This window comes from Haliotis rufescens, unplaced genomic scaffold (genome assembly GCF_023055435.1).
Source record: "Haliotis rufescens isolate VD_foot unplaced genomic scaffold, xgHalRufe1.0.p SCAF_20, whole genome shotgun sequence".
NCBI lineage: Eukaryota > Metazoa > Mollusca > Gastropoda > Lepetellida > Haliotidae > Haliotis > Haliotis rufescens.
The window spans coordinates 4,051,465-4,061,346 of record NW_025963891.1 but is presented as its reverse complement, the minus strand read 5'-3'; the positions used below and the strand labels follow the sequence as shown (position 1 = coordinate 4,061,346).

General features: G+C 43.1%; 1 protein-coding gene across 1 annotated transcript; it reads right to left on the bottom strand.

The window, feature by feature from the left end:
- Window positions 1-5,081: 5,081 nt before the first annotated feature.
- LOC124142699 (adenosine receptor A3-like) lies at window positions 5,082-8,037 on the bottom strand. Its single transcript, XM_046511288.2, has one exon. It carries the CDS (start codon window positions 6,970-6,972, stop codon window positions 5,917-5,919), a length of 1,056 nt encoding a protein of 351 aa, XP_046367244.2. The 5' UTR covers window positions 6,973-8,037; the 3' UTR covers window positions 5,082-5,916.
- Between the last annotated feature and the right edge of the window lie 1,845 nt (window positions 8,038-9,882).

Below are 9,882 nucleotides of genomic sequence, written 5' to 3'. Positions count from 1 at the left end.
TCCACTCGGTGTGACTCCGCCTGGCGTTATGATGCTGTGCGTTCTCCATTCTGAAACATTGGCTTTCCATCATCTTGGTTCAACTCACAGTGAGGCATTCTAATCCTGCAGGCTTCAACCGATTGTGTAGTTCGATCCCTTTATTGCCTGCCGGGGTGGTCCTTAACACAGCGTTTAATTTTTAGCCTAACAGTGTTCACTGTCTGTCAATGCTTATGCTACCTCGACCACGCTGCAATGTCACATCACCAATAACTGATTTGTCATTAGAAACCTGTTCGAGTTCCCAAGCCCAATCATGCCTAGTATTTGCCATATACTAATATACTGCCATGTGTTATCTCGGCACGAAGCGGACGAAGCTGACAAGGCTGACGTGATATAACTGTACTACAGCTCTAAGCGGCGTTAAACCCAACTCACTCACTCACTCTTACGACAAGCTCCGGCTTTCCTCCCACATCAAGTTGACGCGCCGAGATATAACTTTACTACAGCTTAAAGCGACGTTAAATCCAACTCACTCACTCACTCTTACGATACGCTCGGGTTTTCCTCCCACATCAAGCTGACGCGCCGTGATATATATGTATTACTGCTCTAAGCGGCCCAACCCAACCAAACTCACTCACTCACACGGAATGAACAACACAATGTACTACATATCAGTGCTGACTAGTACTCGTAACTTTATTCAACTATATCACATTTTGTAAATTTGCTGCAAATAAAATGAAAAATAAGAAAATAATATGGAACGACAGTGTTTATGTACAGCCACATAAAGATAAAGTTACTTCATCAATGTCATGTAACAAGTTAACTCGTCACCTTTCACTGTATATACAATATGCTCGGTCATTAAGACGTTCATCGTAACCTCTACATATCTATCAACTCATGTATACATTTCCATTCAATTCAGTCTTTCTCTCACCACGCTACCACGTGCCTCAAAGTACGTCGCATCAAACAGGGCGGACGCCGAGCGCTTGATATCACGATACAACAGTGAGAAAATTCTCTCATCGCCTTCTCTTTCAACAGTTGGACTGTTCTTATGTCCGCTCTGTCTGTGAACACAGTGAGAATGTTGTAATGTCAGCCCTGTCTGTGAATACAGTCAGAATGTTGTAATGTCCGCCCTGTCTGTGAATACAGTCAGAATGTTGTAATGGCCGCCCTGTCTGTGAATACAGTCAGAATGTTGTAATGTCCGCCCTGTCTGTGAATACAGTCAGAATGTTGTAATGTCCGCCCTGTCTGTGAACACAGTCAGAATGTTGTAATGTCCGCTCTGTCTGTGAACACAGTGAGAATGTTGTAATGTCCGCCCTGTCTGTGAACACAGTGAGAATGTTGTAATGTCCGCCCTGTCTGTGAATACAGTCAGAATGTTGTAATGTCCGCCCTGTCTGTGAATACAGTCAGAATGTTGTAATGTCCGCCCTGTCTGTGAACACAGTGAGAATGTTGTAATGTCCGCCCTGTCTGTGAATACAGTCAGAATGTTGTAATGTCCGCCCTGTCTGTGAACACAGTGAGAATGTTGTAATGTCCGCCCTGTCTGTGAATACAGTCAGAATGTTCTAATGTCCGCCCTGTCTGTGAACACAGTTAGACAGTTCTGATGATCGCCTTTTCTTCAAAGACAGTTAGAATGTTCTGATATTCGTCGTCTTTGAATACAGTCAGAATGTTCTAATATCCGCCCTGTCTGTGAACACAGTTAGACAGTTCTGGTGATCGCCTTTTCTTCAAAGACAGTGAGGAAGTTTCGGTTATTCGTCGTCTTTTAATACAGTCAGAATGTTCTAATATCCGCCCTGTCTGTGAACACAGTGAGAATGTTCTGATATTCGTCGTCTTTGAATACAGTCAGAATGTTCTAATGTCCGCCCTGTCTGTAAACACAGTGAGAATGTTTTGATATTCCTCTTCTCTTTTGTCACAGTGAGAATATTCTAATGTTCGCCCCGTCTTTGAAAACAGTGAGAATGTTCTAATATTCGCCTTGTCTTTGAACACAATGGTTGTTTTGTTGTTTTACGCCGGACTCAGCAATATTCCAGGTATATGACAGCGGTCTGTAAATAATCGAGTCTGAACCAGACAATCCAGTGATTGACATCATGAACATCGATCCACGCAATTGGGATCGATGACTTGCATCAACCAAGTCAGCGAGACTGACCACCCGATCCCGTTAGTCGCCTTTTACGACAAGCATAGTCGTCTGTAACGGCAAGTATGGGTTGCTGAAGACCTATTCTATTGAACACAGTGAGAATGTTCTGATATTCGCTGTCTTTGAACACAGTGAGAATGTTCTGATATACGCCCTGTCTTTGAACACAGTGAGAATGTTCTGATATACGCCCTGTCTTTGAACACAGTGAGAACGTTCTGATATACGCCCTGTCTTTGAACACATTGAGAATGTTCTGATATTCGCCCTTTCTTTGAACACATTGAGAATGTTCTGATATACGCCCTTTCTTTGAACACAGTGAGAATGTTCTGATATACGCCCTGTCTTTGAACACAGTGAGAATGTTCTGATATTCGCCCTTTCTTTGAACACATTGAGAATGTTCTGATATACGCCCTTTCTTTGAACACAGTGAGAATGTTCTGATATTCGCCCTGTCTTTGAACACACTGAGAATGTTCTGATATACGCCCTTTCTTTGAACATAGTTAGAATGTTCTTATTTTCTCCCTCAGTCTTAACACAGCAAGAATGTTTTGCTGTTCGCGGACAATTTCAACACGGTGAATGTGTTCTGATGTTCACCGACTATTAAACACAATAAGACATGTCTCCTATTGAGGCGGGCTTGTGTCCCTGATGTGTTCGTATGAATAAATCATCATACGAGATGAGCACCTGCGACTGTCAATCGAACAGCTCTCGCTTAAGTCCCTGATCCCGTCTGTGTGTAGTCAGCCTTATCCCACGTGAGTCTACAACTCTATCTCGCGTGATATCTGGACATTCATTATACACGCGTTCGCTACACATGCAGCCCTGCTGGCGCTGTGGATGATAATATGCGCATAGGAGGCTAACTGTGAGGGACGCAAACAGGCATCATGGTATGTAACCGCATACTCTGGACAGTCTTATCACCTGACACTGTTCCTTCGCTGCAATCCTTACGTAACATCACACCGTACCTAATAATACGTGTACCGTGACAGAAACATAACACCATTTATTATATACTTCAGTGTGAAACACTGAGTTCTCTGTTGTTGAGAAAAGTGATATTTTTCACTGCAGTGAACATAACACTTGATATTTCACTGCAGTGAACATAACACTTTGACGGAACTATTTTCTTAAAACAGTTACCTCCCCTTAAATTATCTCCCTTTAACGTAAGTGTCAAGCCCGTACACAAACTGTTGACGCCCTTTTTACGTTAGTTCCACATTGACAAGACAAAAAAAATGACAGATGGTCATCTATGGAGTAAATATCATCTTGCAGTTTGGTATCCTCTCGAAAATGTTTCGTTATAAACTGTGAATTTCTCATTTAACTCGTCAATCGAGACTGTTCGTTTCGCAAAGCGCCATTTTTGTTACTTGACGTAGAGGGGAATGTCCGAGTCACCTTCCATTCCTTAAAAATAATGGAGCAGAGGCCCCGCAGGGGTCGAGGCCCATTATTTTTAAGGAATGGAGAGTTACGAGGATATTCCCCTACTTAAAACTCATCCCTACTTTTACACTTTGACAAAATATTCTGTAGTTGAAAATATTTCAAAATTCAAATGCTGCTTCAAGATAATGTACAGTTGACAAGCATCTCTCAATTCCTGAAAAATAATGGAGCGTTCAAACAATAGAATGACGTCACAGATGTGTTTAACAGCGTGTATCCTTTCGCTTCCAACGGCGGTCTCCTAGTTTTCAAGACTATTTTTATTAAAGTTGATTCTGTATATAATCATATCGAAATGTATGATAAAGAATTTTCGTGACCCTAAATATTTTTTGATACTTTTGTTTATATTTTCTAAGAGTTTGCAAACGCGAAACTACTTTCGCAAATACAAGGGGTGATGAACCTCCCCTGTGTGTTAGGAAGGGATAATTTACGTTTCAAGCTTTTACATTTGTAATGAAATAATTTAATTTTCCGGTATACAACTACACAGAAAGTATATAATAAATAGGATATTTCATATATCATGTTTCTCTCACCTCTTGACCTCCTTTTCCACCGTCACTCGATGAGAGAAAAGTGATATTTAAGTCGACACATGAAATATCGTCTATACCTTGACTGAATAGTGAGTGAGTGAGTATGGTTTTCGACGCTTTTAGCAATATCCCAGCATTATCACGGCGGGGACACGAATGGGCTTCACACATTGTACCAATGTGGTGAATCGAACTCGGGTCTTTGGCGTGACGAACGCTTATCAACTAGGCTACCCCGCTGCCCCCTTGGCTGAATAACGCGTGTACCGTGACAGTAATATCCCGCTCCTTACCTCGACTGAATAACTCGTATGTTAATCCATGACAGGTATATCACACCGTACCTTGACTGAATAACTATAGTATACTATAAGGGTTACGCAATTTTTCAGGGTATTATCATTTGCAGAAGCCCGAGGTCTTTCATTAACTGCCCGGCTCACTCAGTCACTAGCTAAAACGGATAGAATTTGTTATCAAATAAAAATAAACAACAATATCGGTTTTGAAACATTTAGTGCAATCAACACGAATTTCACTGACCCACTTTTACGAATATAGAAACGTCATAGAACAAACCATATGACGTAACTATTGAACATGACGTCACCTTTCCATATCCGTATGACGTCACCTAACAACGTGCGTGATAATGGTCCGTCGTCAAGCAATATAAGGGCATTATCAAGTTACAGTGGCCCGCTTATTTCTGATAACATGCGACCCGTGAAGATTCCAGGGGTAGAATAGGTCTTCAGCAACCCATACTTGCCGTAAAAGGCGACTATGCTTGTCGTAAACGGCGACTAACGGTATCGGGTGGTGAGTCTCGCTGACTTGGTTGATGCAGGTCATCGATCCCAAGTGCGTGGATCGATACTCATGATGTCAATCACTGGATTGTCTGGTCCAGACTCGATTGTTTTACAGACCGCTGTAATATAGCTGGAATATTGATGAGTGCTGCGTTAAACAACAAGCAAAGCAAATCTGATAACATGCTGAAAACATTAATGATTATTCTATCCATTTTAGCTATAATGTGTGACGACGACGATAGTGTGTCGTTATCATCTAACTGAATCCTGTGTATCATCGTAATATCCACTCTGTATCATTATATCGTATCATGCCTGTATCACTGTGACTGTGACATACACACCGTATCATCCATGGTGTATCGGGAAAACGTATCAGTCATTATCCTCACTATATCCTCGCATCATGTCTGTATCGCTGCGACATATACACCGTACCATCCATGCTGTATCGTGAGTCGATCACCGTTCCATCCTTATTGTATCAAAAATGCATCATCGTATCATCCATGTTGGATCAATTATGCATCATCGTATCATCCATGTTGTATCAATTATGCATCATCGTATCATCCATGTTGTATCAATTATGCATCAGCGTATCATCCATGTATACAATATCCATCACCGTATCATCCATGTTGTATTAATTATGCATCAGCGTACCATCCATTATCCATCACCGTATCATCCATGTTGTATCAATTATGCATCACCGTATCATCCATGTATCGATCATGCATCGACGTATCTTCCATGTTGTATCAATTATGCATCACCGTACCATCCATGTTGCATCGTGACTCCATCGTGACTCCATTTCTGCATCTCCGTATCGTGTACACTGCATTTTGAATGGTGTCACCGTACTATCCACGCGGTATCACGTATGTATCAGTTCATTGCCTGAAGCGGACCTGGCGGCTGTGTCCGAGCGTTCAGAGTAACGGAACCGTTCAGAACACAACATCCGACGATACGCACGGTAGAAGTCTTTGTTTTTCATACCATATATAAAAAAGTTCATTCCAGAATTAAACAAACAGAACGCTACTATAAGATTCATGGCGGTCATTGAGATCCCGACTGTATTTCCGAGCACGATCCCAACCATTGAGGGAAACCAACAGACAAAGAACACACCAAACACTAGAAAAAACATTTTGATCATTGGCCATTCTCTCTTAAAGGTGGACACCACGACCCGGGTGTCTGTCTCAATGCTCTGGCGAGTGACATCCAGCATTGCCTTCCGCTGTTGGTGTGATATCTTGAAGATGTACCCATAACTAGCCCCCGCTACCACACAACAGACGCAGAATATAGTGACTTGGCCATGTATCTGGTACTCTGTGTGTAAGATAGTAAACACATCGCATGGCTTCACACCGTCCCATCTGTTATAGTATAAGGGGAGAGTACCATAGAAGAGACACACTGCCCAGGTGGTCCCGATGACTATCCTAGCTCGGCGAGCTGTTGCAATGTATTCATACCTTAAGGGGTAGACGATGTAGATGAGACGATCCACGGAGATCTGGACCATGGACACCATTGAACACCCTGCAGACACAATTAGCACCACCGGGTGGCTGAGGCAGAGGTATTTGTTATCATTATACAGGTCCTCCATCCCTGGAAACATTTTCACAGCATACAAGGGCAGGACTATGCCCACGATTAAGTCAGCGAAGGCGAGAGACACGACATACATGTTGGGCACTGTGTGGAGCCGTGGTGTCCGCTTCACAGCTAAGATGGTGAGTACGTTACCGCCGATGATGACGACGGACAGCAACAGCTGCACGACAATAACGACAGCGTCTACTACATTTAGTCCACGGTCTGACTCGACGACATGGCTCGTGTTGGATTCAATATACGTACTGTTGGGCGTGTACTCGGGGGTTGCAAGAAAAGCGGTAGTCGTTAACTCCATGGTGAAACGACGTCATGTACACTACTGCAAAGTCGTTACTCACGCCGGCTTTCAAAACGGTAGTACATACTCCAGCAGTTGTGGAATTCACGGAAGCTGTCAGAGTTCCCCACACATCAACCGCCGACTGAACTCCGCCCTGAGAATCCGCCTGCCCGCAATGATGAAGCGATTTCAAAATGGAATCATCCCATGTATTAGCCGTGCTCTCGATGCCATTCCCGGACGAATGTATCGTTTAATCACTGTTTAATGTAGCTGTTTTATTGTCGGTGACATCTTCTTTGTTTAATCTGGATATCGGCCCGTGTTTAGTTTCAATATGACAAATTCACAAACATGTTGACACAAATAATGACACAACTCTCTCTAAGTGGCTATAACTCTATCAATAACACTTACAAGTTAGGCTTGCTAAACTTCCTTCCCGGTGGGGCAAACACAGACCGGGGCACATATAGGACGGTGACTGTCACTCGTATCCTGCACAACGATGGTGTTCTACCCACGTGGAGTGAGTCAGTCCTCGGTCACACCCTCCTGTCTCATCTCCCTCCGTCCCTTTACAACCCCCGGAGCGCATGAGGAAGCGAATGCGCGTGTCGAGGGAGTAATCTCATGTGATTGGGTCAGCTGTCTATACCGGCCACTCCGGCTGGAGAAACCGAGGTCACAGACCTCCACGGCTAAACAGTAGCACAGCAGTAAATTGATAAAATATCATTCAAACTGTACCCAGACGCCAGCAAGCCATAAGTTATCCTCATCATGTTTTTCACACCAGAACCAAAGCAATGCTGGAAGTTTTCAGTTCATGCGCATATATGATCCAGGGCGATACGCTCGTCAGTGAGCGAGAAACATCGCCAAACATCGCCAAATCTGTGAATGACTGAGCGAAAGCATGAAATTTCCTTATCGACAAGCGTGTTCGGTAAATGACGAGTTAATACGACTGTTGGACTTAGTTTCATTGTGTTGTGAGGTCGGCGAGTGCAGAGGACACGTCCATGGGTATGTGCATTCCACAGCAGGTACCCACACCCTCACGTTGTATTTGTTAGAGATCAGTTAAATAGGTCAGACATACTTCGGTGTATATTAACGTGAATCCGAGACGCCCCAGTAAGCGCGGATCATCAGGCGGAAATATGAATTCTCTGGATTATTAATATCCAGATACAGTTCAACGCGTTAGTAGAGCCTGAGAGAATGGCACATGCATGAGTGGATATATACACAGGCACATTATTATACGTGCAGGTTGGATATAGTGTTGAAAAAGCCATGTGATGCCTGCGTGTCGATTTTATGTGTCCAGTAACTGTCTGTGTATCCATAATGTATTCAGTAACACCCAGTAATGCCCGTGTATCAATAATGGGCCCAGTAACACCCAGTAATGCCTGTGTATCCATAATGTATTCAGTAACACCAAGTAATGCCCGTGTATCCATAATGTATTCAGTAACACCCAGTAAAGCCCGTGTATCAATAATGGACCCAGTAACACCCAGTAATGCCCGTGTATCAATAATGTATTCAGTAACACCCAGTAATGCCCGTGTATCAATAATGGACCCAGTAACACCCAGTAATGCCCATGTATCAATAATGTATTCAGTAACACCCAGTAATGCCCGTGTATCAATAATGGGCCCAGTAACATCCAGTAATGCCTGTGTATCAATAATGGGCCCAGTAACATCCAGTAATGTCTGTGTATCAATAATGGGCCCAGTAACACCCAGTAATGTCTGTGTATCAATAATGGACCCAGTAACACAAAGTTATGCCTGTGTATGCATGTATACAGTAACTCCCAGTAATGCCCGTGTATCCATAATGTATTCAGCAACACCCAGTAATGCCCCTCTATCAATAATGGACCCAGTAACACCCAGTAATGGCCATGTATCCATAATGTATTCAGTAACACCTAGTATTCCCGTGTATCAATAATGGGCCCAGTAACATCCAGTAATGTCTGTGTATCTATAATGGGCCCAGTAACACCCAGTAATGTCTGTGTATCAATAATGGTCCCAGTAACACCAAGTTATGCCTGTGTATGCACGTATACAGTAACTCCCAGTAATGCCCGTATGTCCATAATATATTCAGTAACACCCAGTAATGCACTCGTGTCAGTAATGGGCCCAGTAACACCAAGCAATGCCTGTGTATCAATAATGGGCCCTGTAACATCCAGTAGTGTCTGTGTTTATAATGGGCCCAGTAACACCCAGTAATGTCTGTGTATCAATAATGGGCCCAGTAACACCCAGTAATGCCTGTGTATCAATAATGGGCCCAGTACCACCCAGTAATGCCTGTGTATCAATATTGTATCCATTAACCACCAGTAATGCCTGTTAATCGATAATGGGCCCAGTAACACCAAGTTATGCCTGTGTATGCATGTATACAGTAACTCCCAGTAATGCCCGTATGTCCATAATATATTCAGTAACACCCAGTAATGCACTCGTATCAATAATGGGCCCAGTAACACCAAGCAATGCCTGTGTATCAATAATGGGCCCTGTAACATCCAGTAGTGTCTGTGTTTATAATGGGCCCAGTAACACCCAGTAATGTCTGTGTATCAATAATGGGCCCAGTAACACCCAGTAATGCCTGTGTATCAATAATGGGCCCAGTACCACCCAGTAATGTCTGTGTATCAATATTGTATCCATTAACCACCAGTAATGCCTGTTAATCGATAATGGGCCCAGTGACACCCAGTAATGCCTGTTTATCGATAATGTATACAGTAACACCCAGTAATGCCCGTGTATCGATAATGGGCCCAGTAACTCCAAGTAATGCCTGTGTATCCATGTATACAGTAACACCCAGTAATGCCTGTGTAACGATAATGTGTTCAGTAACACCCAGTAATGC

Coding starts and splice junctions, on each gene's coding strand:
- LOC124142699 (XM_046511288.2), bottom strand. CDS start 6,972: ATGGAGTTAACGACTACCGCTTTTCTTGCAACCCCCGAGTACACGCCC.